This window comes from Carlito syrichta, unplaced genomic scaffold (assembly GCF_000164805.1).
Source record: "Carlito syrichta isolate Samal-C Ts95f unplaced genomic scaffold, Tarsius_syrichta-2.0.1 Scaffold289991, whole genome shotgun sequence".
Lineage (NCBI taxonomy): Eukaryota > Metazoa > Chordata > Mammalia > Primates > Tarsiidae > Carlito > Carlito syrichta.
Window position 1 is genome coordinate 407,003 of NW_007234087.1, and position 17,910 is coordinate 424,912.

At 39.3% G+C, this 17,910-nt stretch overlaps 1 protein-coding gene across 1 annotated transcript in view; it reads right to left on the bottom strand.

Annotated features, from left to right (window-relative positions):
• Nucleotides 1-290: 290 nt before the first annotated feature.
• The window catches only part of VGLL3 (vestigial like family member 3), a 31,275-nt gene continuing 13,655 nt past the window's right edge, over nt 291-17,910 (bottom strand). Inside the window, exon 3 of the mRNA XM_021710570.1 lies at nt 291-1,038. Coding sequence (XP_021566245.1) covers nt 995-1,038 — 44 coding nt within the window. The 3' untranslated portion in view covers nt 291-994. The remainder of the gene's footprint in view (nt 1,039-17,910) is intronic.

The window sequence follows — 17,910 nt, forward strand, 5'->3', positions numbered from 1 at the left end:
AGAAGCATCCCCCGCCCCCCCCCCCCCCCCCCCCCCAAGTAGTTGTGTACAACCTCTGGTTCCATTAATCAAAGTTGGATCGAATAGAAAGAGAATTATTATACTCTAGGCAAACTCTCCATCAGATTGAAAGTTTATGCAAACTTTCTTCGTAGTCAACATCCAAGATACTCTTTGGGATAAATCAAAGTAATAAAATATCCTTTCTATAGTGTGGCCAGTCACAAAAAAAAAAAAAAAAAAAGCAAAACACTTTTCAAGTTACACATATAACTCAAAGCTAACTGAGCTAGCATGGAATTAAATCTTTACTGAGATTCAATGTAAAAACAATACTGTATTGGTTTGGCTATGGTTTAGCTACTTTTGTAAAAAGGAGAAAATATCAAACACTTGAGGTAACTTAGAAAGCACAGACAGAGCACATCACAGACATCTTAAAGATAAGCATCTTAAACATTTTTGCCAGTGCTTCTCTGAGAGCAAGTTCTTTAAACAGAACTCAACAATTTTTACAATATTAAAAAAAATACATCCCTCCAAAATAGCCCATCAATGCTAAACCAAACTTTCTGTATTTCTACAAAAATAGATGCACATATCGAGCTACAAAACTGTATTCCTGAAAGACTGAGCATTTTAATTTGTGGTTCATCTTTTCCTGACAAGGTGATTGGTTCCAAAAGAAAAAGACATTAAAATGAAACAAAAACTAGCCCACATATCAATAAAAGCAGGGAAACAAAAAGAAAGAGAGGGTTACACAGCTGGCAAAGGCTCAGATGAGGGAAAAACCAAATGAAAATGTTTTTCTTCCATGTCTAGGACCCACTCTGTTTTCTCCAGTAGAGGCTCAAAACCAGAATCAATCATCTGCCACTTCCTCTTCTCCTTCCATGTCTCGTGTCCCATAGCAGAATGGCAAATCCTGACGGTATATTTTCCCAGCGGGCCCCTGGCTTCATGCTGCAACCTGACTTGCTAATACTGAGTTTCAGTACCATGGTGATTCCTTGCTCTTGTCTTGATGCTGTAGACCTAGAAATGATAACAATGGGAAAAGTGAAAACCATGGAAATGTAGAGCGCTCAAAAATCAGCAGAACCTGCGATGCGTTGGATGGAGAAACCAAAAAGAGAATCCAGACAACTGTGAAGTCTGACCTGAGGGCAACTAAGCAAATTCTGTGGTTGAGCTCACAATTTTCAGACAGTCAACCAACACAGTGTGACAAAAATGCTAGACTAGAACAGTGCTACTTTCACAATACAAATTCTTTGCTATAGTTTCCATTTTCTTGGAGCATGAGTAAACAGCATGTAAAATAAAATATTTTATTTGAAATTTCAAAAGGAATTGACAGCAGGAGGAAAAAAAGACATAACCAGTCTCTGGGGTGTTCTGGCAGTGCTCCAATTGATATTTGCAGCATCAATCAAAACAATTCTTATAGACTAAAGAGTCATGAATAAAGTCCATTGTTATTTGGAAATGCATTCCACAGCACAATTCATATAAATTATGAACAATTAGACACGGTTAAAAAATAATCTAGTATTGTCAATAAAATAAATACAGTTAGTACACAGCTAACAGCACAAACCTATAATCTATTTATTAATTAATTTATTTTTATACCATATCTTCCTCCAGAAAATATGTTAGACAGTTTTAAAAAAATCCCTACTAAAGAGCTAAAAATTAAAATGTAGAGGTAGGTTTAAAAAACTGTGACAGAAGAAAGATATGTGAACATAGATTAACTTCAACTCAAAGCTAAAATCAGGAAGAAGTTTACCAAAGAGAAAACTTAGAAACCGTGGTTCTGATCTGGTTCTAATACAGTTATCTGATTAATTTCTGATAAGGGCAATACCCATAGCACCTTCAGCTTACACCTACCTGAAGTTACTTTCATTTTCCTTTCCAGCTTTATTGAGGTATGACTGACAAATAAAATTGTATATATTCAAAATGTGTAACCAGATGCTTTGATGTGCTTATATGCTATGAAAGGAGGACCATGATCAAGTTAGCACATCTGCCACCATTTCAGTTCACTTTCTTTTTGTACCCTGAAGCATAATCCTTTGGAAGAGTAAAAACACAGAATAACAGTTGCTCTCAAATTGTTTGGAACCAAATACCAAAATATGAAGGGAAGTCGTTCCCACATGTGGGTGGAAATGAGCATTTCTGTTGTTCTGTGTGTGCAAAAATCTTGGGCTATCTTCTTGATCCTTGATTGAAAACTGTTATAAATCTGGGCTGGATGTTAGAAACTGAATAGTAAAAAAGGCCACTCTTCTTTTTTTTTTTTTTTTTGAGTTGGGGTCTCTGTCACCCAGACTGAAGTGCAGTGGCACCATGGCAGCTTACTGTAGACTCAAACTCCTGGGCTCAAGTGATCCTCCCACCGCAGCCTCCTGAATAGCTGGGACTACAATTGTTTTTCAGCTTGTCAAAGAATTGTATAAAATAATAAGCATCATTACACAACTAGAGACAATTGGTGTTTGAATGGACCTTAAGGCGATCTACAAAGCCGACCACATAAAGGGAGAGAGAACAAACTAGAGAGGAGAGAAAGAATCACCTCGTAAAATTACCACTCCCAGTCTATGTGCTATGTAGCACGTGTGTCCTGGGAAAAGCCAACAACTGAATGCCAAACGACTGATTCCATTCTTATTTGTATTTTTCCCAAGTGCCCCAGTATTCTGCTTGATACAGAATCAATAGCGTTTCTTTCCCATTTCAGGACAAGAGGAAGATAAAAAGGGAGAAGAGGTAAAAGCAAAAGAAATAACAGGACCTGGGGTCTGTCAATTCACTCTAAGTTTGCTTTACTCACTTTCAAATGATTTTCTGGTCCGAATAATTTGCAACCTGACATAGTCTCTGTTGGGTAGCTCTTATAATCTGAACCATCTTTACTGACAATCTGCTGACTGCATAAATATTTTTTTCATTATTAAAACGTCTCATCTTCTGTATGACTCAGTATTTCCACACTTGAAGACTGCATCAATCTATAGAATGTCAGCACTGCAAGTCATGAATACTGCTGTAATCATCAAGTGGTTTGAGTGTCGTTCTTTCTTTTGAATAAAGGCAATCTCTAGTTCCCTTTGCAAAGACATATGACTCCTTCACATTCATGTGAGCCTTTTTTTCTGGACAAATATTGCCTTACTTAAGACAGGCCCAGATTTTCTAACCAGAATAATAGAAGTCATTCTATCATTTTAAATTCATCTCTTCAATTTTTTGTTTCCGTGTCTCTGCATTACTGCAATGCATACCTTAAAAGTCAATTTGTCTGTGGCCTGAAATATAAGACATATCTAATGGATCCTTGAGGTTTAGCTGCTTTTGGGTGGGAAGGCATAGATCAAACCTTTGCTTTAATTATACATTCATACTTTTAATGCATTTAAGAATAGATTCATAATTGTATGCATGCATATCTGTAAATCTCAAAATTGCCTAAAGTAGAGCTCAAGAAAGTAAGAAACCTCAAACAAAAGACCCTGCTAATGAATTGCAACAGAAAAGCAAGGCTGTAATTTATTTTCAGTTAAGACATTGGTAAGGGAACATCAGGATACTTAAGAGGCAACTAGTACATTTAGCTTTTTAGCAAGGGTGGAGGCGGCTAAAACTCTTAACCCGTGATCCTTATGTGACCTACATATATTTTGGATTTCCCAAGATTTTTCTTGCCAAAACAGAATGTATCCACTACAAGATTTGCTCCTATTCAGTCCTTTTTGCCTCCTCACTTACCCAGTCAAATCTTTTTGAAATGACCTCATAACTTATCCGGAGACTTCTCCACTGGCTGTCTAAAATCACACGTTTACTCTCCTTATGTTAATAATTCAATTTTAGATTTACTGCTTAGTCTGTAATATTAAAAAGGAAAGGAAAAAATTTGTAAAAATGACACCCCTGAACATTTTCTTAGGACCTGAATGAATATGTCAGGCATTGTGCTAAGGGCTTTCTATGAATCGTCACATAGGATGAGCCCAACCATGCTATAATAACATCCATTTCACAAATAAGAAAACTGAAACTAAGAGAATGGATGCAATTATTAAGCAATAGAGCTAGAATGTTAAAAGAGGTGCTTTGATGCCAGTGATACCAATCACATCATATAGGGCTTCCTTTTATGGGTTATATTGGCTGTAGGCTGGGCATTGGGCTGTACTTCCCCATTTCCCCAAGCCAAAATCATCTCACAAACGCAATTCATGGAAAATAGATTTGTTATACTCCTTTTTGCACTGTTTAGAAACACCCCAATTTAACAGAACTGATATCAAGATTAACAAAATAGCTCTTAGCGATTTTTTTTTTTTGATTTGGAGTCTCACTCTGTTGCCCAGACTGGAGTGCAGTGACCGCTCCCAGCCACCGCAGCCTCAACCTGCTGGGCTCCGGTGATCCTTCCACCTACCTGCTGGGCTCCGGTGATCATTCTGCCTCAGCCTTCCAAGTAGCTGGAATTACAGGTGTGCGCTACCACACCCAGCTAATTTTTTGATTTATTGTAGAGATGAGTCTCACCAAGTTGTCCAGGCAGGTCTCGAACCTGCAGGCTCAGGCAATCCACTCACCTCAGCCTCCCAAAGCATGGGATTACAGGCTGAGTCACCAACCCCGGCTGTGATTTTTTTTAACAATCCATCCATCATGTCTTTCCTAAAATGAAATAAACGACTCCACAGAAGTTTGCTATACTTCAGATGGAGACCACTTCAATAGTATAATAGGATATGTCATATTTAACGGATATGTTTTGTTATATGTATCTTTAGCCACCCCACCCCCTGCCAGACTTCTCCTGTGTGAACTCTTTAAGACATAGGTGGCCATTTGGCTCATGAGGTGGTTGTCAGAAGTAAACCAGGGAACAAAGACATTGAATTGTTGGCCTCAGAGTTTCAGAGTCTGTGATTCATTTAGGAGAAAACTCTGAAAGGAAATAAAAGGCCATAGACCTATTTTCTCACTTCAGTTCCAACACCACAATCACCTAACCACCAAAAAAAAAAAAAAAAAGCATTCAGAGCCAGGACGACAGCAAAGGAGTGTGAACATAGAAAAGAAAGTAGGGGTAATTAAGGACAAGTGAGAAGCCTTGTTCAAGGAAGAGAATCACAATATGATTCCTGTTTAACATTCCAAGAACCTAACAACCTTAGTTCGTTGGAGCTGCTATACCAAATACCACTAACTAGGCGACTTACAAACAATGTAAATATATTTGTGACAGTTTTGGAGGCTGGACAATCTAAGACCAAAGTGCCAGTAGATTTGATGTCTGCTGAGGGCCTGCTTTCTGATCCATAGAGAGTGCTTTTTTGCTGCATCCTCACTGAGACCATTCATGGAAGCTCTTCCCCATGACCTAAGCTCTTCCTTCACCTCCCAAAGGTCCTGCCTCCTAATACCAGGAGTTTGGGGTTAGGATTTCAACATATGAACTTGGGAGGCGGGGCATGAACATTCGGATCATAGCACTGACTATACAAAACAAGGCATCCTAATTTGTTTTCTAGCTGAGATTCTGAGCGATGGCAGCTTCACAGATTGACCTCCTGCAAAAGGCTATGGAAATAAGAAAACAGACATGGCAACAGGGTGGGTTCCAGCCTGAAAGACCTGGAGATACTCCCCTCTCTGGCTTCTCTCAACATATGTGTTAGTCAAAGAATCTTGAGGTTCCCATGGGTACCCCAAGTAGGGCACAGAAGTTAGTGCAAGGAGAATTCTGGGGGGGCCTGTATTTCCCATAGCTATGATGAGGGTATATTATGGAAGAAGAAATGGCATGGGCCACCCCAGGTGAGCATGCTGAAGGAATCACAAACACTCGGAACTGAACTCAGGCCAAATTTAGTAGGCTGTAATTAGAGAGAACATGGTACAGAGAATGCTCAGAGAAATAGATCAGAGGAGGGTTGGCGGTATGTCTGGAAATAATGGGCCAGGATAGGAATGAAACGTCAGAACCATGAGGCAGACAACAGCCTATCAATCAACAATTTCTGTGACGTGTGAACAGCTCTCTAGAGATATAGAGGCAACCCCAAGGATGGGATAAGAGAAGACTCTCAGGAAAGGTTTCCACTCCAAGTGGGATTTTGCTCTAAACTGAGAGCAATGGCGATATTGGATTAAACTAAGGATAACTAGAATGAGTTTAAGTTTTCTACCATTAGGTAGAAATAATAAGTAATGAATTGAGAAACTGAAAAGGTTACCCTTCTACACAGCTGAGTTCTATAAACTGTTTGATTGCCAGAGTCATAGCTCACTAAAAAAAGCACATCTTACTTCTGAGGAGGCATAATCATTTTACAACTCTAGCTCTCTAAGTAAGTGGAATATGCTTCCAATTAATTTTATTGCTGGAAATAAAAGAGGTAACCATACAGTGGGAAACATGCTGCTGATTAAAAATAACAACAACACCAACAAAAGAAAAAGGAATATAAAGCCTGAAACGGTGGATAGAATATTTTATGGCCTACAAGTAAAGAGAGCACTTCAGTGAGTAGATATAAACTTTTCATTTCATCATCAAGAGTCAAGAAGTTCATTTGGATCAGAATCCTTGCTATTAGTCAGTAAGAAACTGGTAGTTATTTCTAATTTTTTTTTGAATTGGGTCTTACTCTGTCTCTCAGGCTGGAGTGCAGTGGCACAATCACGGGTCACTGCAGCCTCAACCTCCTATGCTCAGACAATACTTCCATCTCAGCCTCCTGAGTAGCTGGGACTACAGGCATGCACCACCACATCCTGCTAGTTATTTTTATTTTTCATAGAGACAAGGTCATGCTATCTTGCCCAGGCTGGTCTCAAACTCCTGGGCTCAAGCAATCCTCCTGCCTCGGCCTTCCAAAGTGCTGGCATTACAAGCCACTGTGCCTGGTCTATTTCTATATAAAAAACAAATAAATACTCTGCTTCCCTGATGCTTTAATAAAGACAGATAATATTGATTACCAGTGTAAATATCATACAACACTGTGTAAGATATTATGTCAAACTATCCAACCTTCACCCACAACTTGACAGCTAACGTTGACATACTGACAAATGATCACAAACAAAAAGGTGCAAGAGACAGTCATACTATTTTCTATTACTTTATGAAATTATCATTGTTAATGATCACACAACTGCATTTGTTGGTCTGAGCCCTGGGGCAATGAGTTTAAATACTAATTAAGAACTTTCAAATAAGAACTCTGTAGGAGTAGCACCTTAAGACTGACAAGAGAAAAATGTAAGAACGATAACTATGCAATTTTGGAAGTATGATTTCATTTCAGGTGAAAATCAATACAAATCCTAGACAGTCACCAGGGAGAACTGTTTTCCTTGTTCTTAAAACTTTTTTTTTCTTTGAATTTTGAAACATATCATTCTTGCTTAAAAATCAAGCTAAATAGTACATAACATAAAAATCTACATACAATCCCATCAGAGAGCTTGGTGAAATATGTAAGATCTACATATGTACCCAACCCACTATTTATACTGAGCTGCAATTTGCCTGTTTCAACAGATGTATTACCTTGGAAAAATACTACAGGCGGTATGTATAACTTGACTCTATTTCTTTGGAGGGCTTCACAATATTGATTCCATAGGTTACTATTACCCAATTATCTAGAGAGGTACATCACTTAGATACACACACGCACAAATTTACTTGTTACTTGTGTATTTTAAGAGTTTAAGGAAATTCCTGAAAAGTATATAATTGCTTCATCCAAGCATATATACATTTATATTGACATATTTGATTGTGGTGGCTAAATGTACTCCAGAAGTTTGTGCCAATATTCATATTCTTTTTACTATTTATGACTGGTATTTTAAATTAAAAACATCTAATTGTTTCGATTTGCATTTCTTTCACTATTCATGAAGCTGGACATTGTATGACTATGGCATTTCTTCTTCTGTGTTTTAACTCTGGCCAAATCTTTATACCTCATAAAATGTAATTTTCTCATTGATTTCTAAGGACTTTGTATAGTAGCACTTAATATACTTTTGGTACACTAACATTTTTTTCTCACGCATTACAAATATTGTCAGTTTAATGAATTACTGCCCTATTTACTATGTAAATGTTGGTCAATAATTCTCGTAAATCTCATCATAAGATGCGTTTTTCTTAAATAACACCCCAAATTAAATGTAGTACCACACCATAATGACAATCATTGTCTTATGATTACAATTCTTGCAAACTAAAATAACTATAAAAGATACCTAGCTGGGGCAGCATGACATCTCTCTAGCAGAGGGAGGTGTTTCTGTGTATCGAGGTGTTTTCTCCAGACACATCTAGAATTCACTTAAAATCTCCACGTAGTCGTACTGTCAGAAACAATGAGGTGAAACTGTCTGAACTTGTCAAAGTGTCTTTAAACTCAGATTTAAAGGGGTAGAAATGTGAAACTCACTGAGCCAGGTATTACCAGAAGACCATAATTCACTCTGTTATTGTAAGAAGCACAGCACCTGCACACCTGAGGCAAATACTGCGGGTGACGAGCAGTTCAGCATCCAGGTGTTTCTCCTTGCCCGTATTTTCCAGACCCAGAACAGCAAGTTCCTGTGTTCTGTCTGCCCTCTCGAAATCTTCCTCCCTCCCAAACCACAGGCTCCCCTGCTTGCAGTCTCCAGCCTTCGCCTGTAGCGACATCCACTTCCTCACGCTCGTTCATACCAGAATGCCCAGCTGGAAGGTAAACAGGCAAGCACGGAAAGCATCGGAGTGCAGAGTCTCAAATCTGAACCAGTCAAAAAACTGACCTTGTGGGCAAACAGAAAACAGGAATCAGAGAGTCAGGTCGTTTTTGATCACAGTGGCAACTCACTAGGCTCAAAATTTGAATATCAATGTGATCAATAACCTCTTGGGTGATAGAAGCTGGGAACTGCAAGACACTCCTTACCAACTTAATGACCTCAATTTCAAAAGCAGACAGAAAGCCACCTTGAAGACAGAGCAAAGGAAGAAGGAGTGGAAAAAGCTGAAATGGAATACTCTCTGTAATTTCTTCTACAGACTTTCTCCCAGAACTGGAGCGAAGCAAGACCGAAAAAATGCTTGGATCACTTATTGTAAGTGAAACCACAAGTTATAATACTCTCAAGAGATTCTAACTATCCAGACATCTGTTGGATAACAAATGTAGCCAAACATGCATCTTTAAAGAGGTTTCTGGGTTATGCAGTGGCAGCTTTACAGTCCAGAAAATCGATAATCCAATCAGGGGAAGAGCTCATTCGAGTTCGTTGTTCACCCACAAAAACCAAGTTAGGAACACAACACCAACACAGAAAACATGGTACCTTGGAGTGTGAATGATTTCAAGACTCCAGCATTTTAAAAATTACTTCAGAACTGCTGAAATACACATGCATTTTTAATGCCTATTTAGTATAATAAATCACTCCATTAAAGCAAAATATATTGGAAATATATATATATATATTTGGTAGAGACAGAGTCTCCCTATGTTGCCTTGGCTAATCTGAAACTCCTGGCCTCAAGTGATCCTCCTGCTTTGGCCTCCCAAAGTGCTGGGATTATAGGTGTGAGCCACCGCATCTAGCAAGAAAATGGTAAGAATGACTTATGATGTTGCATCTATAGCAATACCTGTAGCGACATCAGAAATTTTTCATCTCACTTCTGTGTGATATGAACACATGCTTATGCTCTGAATTTTCTGGGACATGTTGCCTAATTCAAACGAATATAAATAAGATTTTGGTGATTACGAAGGTGGTGAGTATCACCTGATACTGCTCAAGAAAAGCAGGTATGAAAATAAACACTAGAACACATGCTTGTGGTCAAAAAATTTATGAAGTTAAATCCCTAGTATATCAGGCTGTTAAAAAAAAAAGTAAATTTTGCTTTTCATCAGTCCTTTGTGAGACTTTTTGGGTCATCTTATTTTGCCAAAGAATTCAGAACATGTTGACCACAGACAACTGTTTGTGAAACACTATATTATTGATAAATAGAACAATAAAAGAAGAGCTAGGCAGACTGAAAGGGAATAAAGAGTATCTGCAAATTCCTCAGGCCATATAGAATTTTTGTATATAATCTTGGCAGCCTGTTTGAAAGCAGATGGAAAAGTTTCTGGGAACAAGCTCTGAAACAGATTTCTCCATCTGAGCTGTTCTTTTCGATGGATCTCTATATGGGATACAAGAAACAGCAAAGCATTACTGAAAAGATGATTTGCCGAGAACTACCTGACCCCTGAAACAGGGCTTTCAATACTTCAAGGAGTTCTCCATGGAGAATCATGCCAGGAGGGCCTGGGAGTTTTCTCCACCTCTGTGGCTTCCTTCTCCATGGAAAACATCCATTTATTTGGTGAAGACATTGTGTAGCTTCAAAAAGCCCCTCCCTCTCAACCAAAGCTAGTTGATGGCAACGACTTTGAAAAAAAAAAGTCAGGGAGAAGTGGGCCTGGGGCAGGGAAAAAAAAAATGTCAAAAGATGATGGCATTGTCTAACCTATTTAATTTGGTACAACATTAATGCTAAAACGGAAAAATAGATCAGTTTTTGAGGATTAGCCTGTATTAATAGAGCTTTGTTGGTGAGTCAAATTCATAGTCTAACTTCTTTTTTCTGCACATAAAATTTGTTTTTGATTTATGCAAGTGAAAAGGATGACTATCTTAACAGTACACAAGCACAATGACATAGGACTTTGTTTTAGCACTCTCTCGGTCCAAGTGGCAGGTTATTCTAGATAAAGAACACTATGTTTAAGGATGTCTTAAAAATGCATATTTTGCTAATGCCTCAATAAGTGATCTTATTTTTTTTTTTAACCCCACCTCTCCCTTTGCCTGTCCAACCTATACAAAAGCACCCAGTTTCCATTGTGTGAACAATATCAGCAAACCCTACTATGAGAAAATTTTACTATAGCAAATATCACAGCTAATCTCTGGCACAGAAACAAATTAAGCTAGACACAGACTAAAGGTAACAGAGGCATTCAAAGCTTGTGCCTCGATTTTTCAGGATGCCTCACACTTTCACACCTCCACTGTGAATTTTTTTTTTTTTTGGGAAGGGAAGGGAGTTGGAGTCTCACTCTGTCGCCCATGCTGGAGGGCAGTGGCATGGTCACACAGCTCACCACAGCCTCCAACGCCTTGGATCCTTCCACCTCAGCCTCCTGAGTAGCTGGGACTACAGGTGCATGCCACGATGCCCAGCTAATCTTTTGATTTTTTTGTAGAGTCAAGGTCTTGCTATGTTGCCTCCATTGGTCTCAAGTTCCTGGGCTTAAGCAATCCTCTTGCCTCAGCCTCCCAGAATTTTTGTTTGTTTGTTTGTTTGAAATGTACCGTATTTATCCAGAATCATGAGAGCTTTCACTCTGTCATGTGTCACCGTCTAGAAAGCATAGCACGAGCATTAGTTCATTTGGACCCTCCCAGCTGTGTCAGACCAGAAAGTACCTTGTCCGTCTTTCTCCAAAGGAGAAGGACAGGCTGATGGGTTGCAGGCTTGCTCATCAGAATGTCCCTACTTAGTAGCAATGTGGGTCTAGAATCTGTTTTGCCATCCTCTGTTTTTCCCATGCACATTTCCAGACACACATTTCTATATCTCTGCAAAGAATAAAGATCTCTACATTGACCACTGTTTTTAGGAGCCTCGAAGGGATTTGGGGAGGGGGGAGTAAGTTACTAATAAATTAATCTCTCTCCCTCTCTTTCTCCTCATTTCTCTCTCTCTCTGTCTCTCTCTCTCTTTCTCCTTGGCATCCATCCCTGTTCTCTTTCTCTCTCTCTCTCCATACACACACACACACACACACACACACACACACACACACACACACGTATGCACATACATAAATATGTAGTTTTTCTTCTAAAGTTCTTCTCTCTTTCTCCTCCTCAAACCTCTAATAGTGACCCCAACACTTGCAGCCCTAAAAGGAAATGTAATTTGACAAACTAGTTTTCTCTACTTTCATTGAGTCATATATACATGCACATACCACACACCCACAGTCACACACACACACACACACACACACATACACACACACGATTTTTGTCACCCTTTTTTTCTAAAAGAGGTAAATATGTGCCTTTCTACATCTTGCTTTCTTTTCAGTACCACAAGGAACACAACTTACCATAGATCCTTCTCTTGATGACGATTCCAGTTTTTTCCTTACTATGATCATTGTCACAATAAGCATCTGTGTACATCTTCATCACTGCTGTTGCATTTATGCGGGCAGGCTCACAGGAGTAAAACTACTGGGCCAAAGCTTCTGAAGACCTTTAAGGTTACCACATTTTTCAGTTGACTTCCTTAAAAAGCTACAACTCTTTACTTTTTTTTTAACCAGCAGTATATGAGAGAAAGTATGTTCTCTTCCTGAGTGGCCTTTCGCTAGGATACAAATGCACACACGCACAGTTATTTGTGTTATTAGGCCAGTGCATTCTAAAATGTTCATAATCCCCTCACAAGGCTCCTGCACGTGTTCTACCAAGTAGAAGGAAAATGTAAGGCAAGTCTCCACGCTTTGGACACTGAGACAGGATGGCACCCAGGGCAGAGCACGGGCATGGTATCTGTATGGCTCCTGGAGAGCCGGGAAATTTCATTAAGGTCCCGCGGAATCCAGCCATGGATTCTTGAAACTGACAGCAGTGCTCTGGTATGCATCTCTCCCTCTGATTCACCATCCAGTTACTTTTCATGCAGATCTCACTATCTGGCTGGGATCTCCTGGCTCTCAGCATGCATCTCAAAGATGGTTTCCATTACCCTCCTGGTCACGAAATTGTCATTCTGGACACGTGCCCTACACAACCAACACCATTCAAGAGTTTATAAATATTTTAACATCGCTTGATGGATTCTTTCCATCAGTGGAAAACAGGCTTCTGACATATGACAAAGAAAAAGAAAAAGTTTTGTACAAAGTGTGAAGCACTCAGTGGTTGATTAACAAAATCATTATTTGACCAAAATAACCAATCATAATAAACTCAACAATAACAACAAAAAGTACAGAAAAAGTATTTCCATTAGTTTATAAACATTCTGCCTGATATTTTTTTTTAAATTTGCACCTACTACTTTGCTTTGTAACATTTTAATTATCTGAATTGAGATGATTCCCTCAAGGATATATTCCAAATCTATAAACCTTTATTGAATAACACCACTGCCATTGAAAAATCATATAGTCCTGGCACTGGTTTCTGTATAGAAATGTTATTTAATATGTTTACCAGCTGAGAGCAAATGATTAGAAGTAAGCTTTTATGCCTATTATAATTTTAATACCATTTTAAAACTTCATAATTTCCTATTTATACAAATTACTAAAATCGTCCAGAAATGCTTCACTGAATCCCTCATCTCATGACCTTCAGACCTCAGATAGCTAATGTTCACTCCGTGAGAAAGGGGAAAGTGGAAGAAAGGAGAGCTCTATATGTTACTTTGATGCTTTCTCTTCTTGGGTGAAAAATATCACAGCGCTTTGATATTTTAATATAAATCTAACTATCCTGTGAGCTATCATTGTCTCTCCAGTGGTTTCTCTCCAAATTTACTAGGTCCCTCTTACTTGGAATTGGAAATTGGAGCATTATGATATCACATAAATATTCAAAGGTCTTGAGTCAGAGCTTTTGATATCCTTTAGTCTTTTTTTTTTGGTAAATGTAAATATTTAGACAGAGAAAGTATTTCTAGGCGGTCACTGGGTGTAAAACCTTAAGTTTAATACCATTGATGCGCCAATGAAATGAACAAATTAGTAACATTTTTAAAAAGAGACATTAAAACAGTTTAGCAAGTTTATCTGGAGAACTTATGCAACCACAGTGCTTTTGCCCAGGTGTGCTAGCACCAGACCACTTACAAGAAAGCATGGGTCTTGTGATGTGATCAAGTTGTAGCAAATTTACAGGCAGGATAAAAAAGCAAGTGGTAACTTAATATTCCTCTCTCTTTCTTGGAGAGAAACCACCTCTCTACTTACTGTTCTAGTACATTAGCTATTTTTCACTCTGCTCTTCTAATTTCTTATATCTGATAAAACAAAGATGTTTATGATTCTTTTTTTCTTTTTTTTTGAGTTGGAGTCTCACTCCATCACCCAGGCTGTAGTGCAGCCCACAGCCAACCCGGTGTCAACCTGCTGGGTTCTGGTGATCCTTCCACCTCAGCCTACCAAGGAGCCAGAACTACAGGTGTGTGATACCATGCCCGGCTAATTTTTGTTGTTGTTGTTGTTGTTGTAGAGACAGGTCTTGCCAAGTTGCCGGGGCTGGTCTCAAACCCATGGACTCAGGCAGTACTCTTGCCTCAGCCTCCCAACGTGCTGGGATTACAGGCTGAGCCACTGAACCTGGCCCAATGTTTATGTTTCTAATAATGAATTTCATTATAAAGCATCTTTATGGAACTGCCCGCCATCATCTTAACCACTGAAGTAGTCTTATTTGCCTATTTCCAAGTGAACACTATAGAGCAATTTTGAGCAACAATAATTGTAACTTAAACTTCATTAACATATCATTTGTTTAACATTTAGATATAGGGTCCCTTTCACAGAATACTCATATTAGAATATTCAGATTAAGCCAGAATTTCTTACAAGTCTTTTACAATACATAATTCAGAACACCATTTAATGTGATTCTACTTTTATGATACTATCAGACACAAGATGCCCATGAAGAGGAAAGACAAAGTCATGGCCCTATGCTAACTTCCCCCATGGTGTCCAGTGCTCCCTATCTAATATCAACATTTAAGCCCTCAAAATGATTTTCCAGATTTTTAAACAGGACAACTCTATTTCCATATTAGAGAGTCAGGCTGCTGCTATGAAAGTCTCAGAAATAATCTAGTTTATGTCTCAGCATCTGAGAGAAGGCGAGACAGTTTCTCTTACTTATGGAAAACATGTCAGCCTTTATTTTGCAAGTAATCTGTGGAACTAGTAGCTATTTTTGACGTTTTGTTTCTCTGTCTGGTAAAAACCAACGTCCCAAGATACAATCTTGGTTTCACTTGCTATCTGAAGATATTGGTTAGTGAGAGATGAACCAGACAGTGTATATCTGGCTATAATCAGTTTGGGCAAGCTCATACAATAACTCTTTCATCAAATTCACCGTTAGATGACTACTTATGGAAATTTACAGCTAATAATCATGAGTTTTTCGGGAAGTCAGAAGGTAAGTCAGCATATGTTTATTCCTCTTAAGATCCAGAATCCATGAGCCTGTGGTATATGGTACAGGATGTTATTTTTGTTTTGTTTAATTTCAGGTCACCTAAATGTATCTTAGCAGAAAGTATATTACTATCTCAACTCTAAGCTGTTTGTGTACATTTCATATGGTGTTATTGTGACATTCCTCAGAGTAAAAAAAAAAAATTATAACAAAATTTTAGCTAAAATAACATGAGGGATCCTAAGAAAAATAAATCTGTGAACCTCCAGATGAAAACAATCTCAAGCCATGAGCAGCTTGTGTTTATAAAGAAGAAATCACACCACAAAGCATGACTCCTTTTACTTTTGGTAAATTTAAATACAGAGGATGAAGTGGAAATTATAAATAATGTCAACTTTGTATTTCAGCACCAAGGCCTCATTAACACATCTTTACCCGAAAAATTAATTCAAACTGACTGGAGTGTGCAAGAGTGTATTTCTAACACTAGGTAACTTACTAGCAATAACAGGAAAGAAGCATGATGGTGTTTTAGTAACACCTGTGATACAATTATGACCACTGAAAGATGGCAACTAGGTCAGAGTGTACTTAATGTCATCACCAAAAACTCTGAGAGTGGAAAGAAGAGGCATATTCTTGCATTTGCCTATACATATGTGATAATGTGTTGTGCACAATCACATACATTTTCATGTGTAAGTCCCCTCTTCCTGATACACAAAGGGGTCCAGCACAAAAGAACCCTGTGAAGTGGCTAAACTGAGCCCTCTACATCTGGGGACCCTGTCTTCCCCATCTTACCTTCTGGGTGTTCTCTCCAGGCCCATCTGCCCTTCTTAACCCAAACCTCTCACCACTTCAGCTTAATGCAAGCTGAAAATTACTCAAAAAAGTTGAAAACTGTGGCTTTGATCATGGGGAAGAAACAAGGCTAAGTCGTATTTCCCAAAGGGCACTCCATCAGAAGTTAACACATATGCCAAAACCAAACTTGTTCATAAAAATCAGAGTGGAAAGATCTCCTACTAAACCATAATGTTTCTTTTTTTTTTTGAGTTGGAGTCTCACTCTGTCGCCCAGACTGGAGTGCAGTGGCCGCTCCCGGCCACCACAGCCTCAACCTGCTGGGCTCCAGCAATCCTTCCGCCTCAGCCTTCCAAGTAGCTGGAACTACAGGTGCGCGCTACCACACCCAGCTAATTTTTGATTTATTGTAGAGATGAGGTCTCACCAAGTTGCCCTGGTGGGCCTCGAATGCATAGAAGATTTTTATAGATAGTAGCAAGTTGTAATCTCTAAGAGAGGCACATAGTAGGCAATGTCAACAAACCTCTCTGGCATAGGGCATTTCTGTTGTCAATTAAACCCTTATTGTCAATTCTGGAATTATTTTCCCCCATGGAAGCCACGGAACTCAGCTGTGAGACTGCTGAACAAAAAGAAGAAGCACCTACAGTAAGATCTGTGATAACTGCTCTTGGTAGTGATGGGCATTTTGTACGCAGAGGGCAGATACAGGTGACTTGGGGTCACAACCTGCTCTTCACCCCGAGGAGCTTTCCTCCACATGGATTCAGCAGAGTGAGGAGACAGCGAGAGCAAACGGGTATGATGGAAAAGTCGTGCCATGATTGGGTGAGGGGAATGGAGGCATCCTGGGGTGCCATCTGAGGGGGTGGGCACTTGGCAGTCCTGAAGTGGGTTCCCTTTAGATTCTGTGCCCAAGGGACCTCACCCTCCCCACCGCAGCTCAGCCCTTCAGAAAACATGGTCCCTCTCATTTTATTCTGACGAAAGAGTTTTGCCTACAAAACCTCAGAATGCAATTACAATATGCTGTAATTGATTTGCCATAAAAAAGAATGAAATCATGTCCTTTGTAGCAACATAGAGGCAGCTGGAGACCATCATCCTAAGTGAATGATCACAGACAGAAAAAACTGAGTACCGCATGTTCTCGCTCATAAGTGGGTGCTAAACATTGGGCACAAACGGGCACAAAGGATGGAGACGACAGACACTGGGTACTGCTAAAGGGGAGATGGAGGGAGAGAGGGGGAACAAAAGAGGCAACACCACCCATCGGGTACCCTGCCACGACAGGGTGGGGGGCGCTCATCAGAAGCCCCAACCTCCTCATCATGCCATATACCTATGCAACAAATCCTCACACGCACGCCCCTACTGTAAAATTAAATTAAAATGAAAGTAATTTAAATTTGTAAATGTTTAAATCTTACACAATGTTAAAAATTAATGGCAGATATAGCAAATTCTCTTTGAAAAAAGTCTTAAAAACACAGAAACATAAAAAATAAAAAGTGAGGTTCTCTCAACCCCACAGTTCAACATTTAGATATAGACCCCAAAGAACTAAAAACATGTTCACAAGCTGGGCTCGGTGGCTCAGCCTGTAAATCCCACACCTTTGGGAGGCTGAGGTGAGTGGATTGCCTGAGCCCGCGGGTTCGAGACCCGCCTGGGCAGCAAGACCTCATCTCTACAATAAATCAAAAAATCAGCCGGGCATGGTAGTGCGCGCCTGTAATTCCGGCTACTTAGAAGGCTGAGGCGGAAGGATCGCCAGAGCCCAGC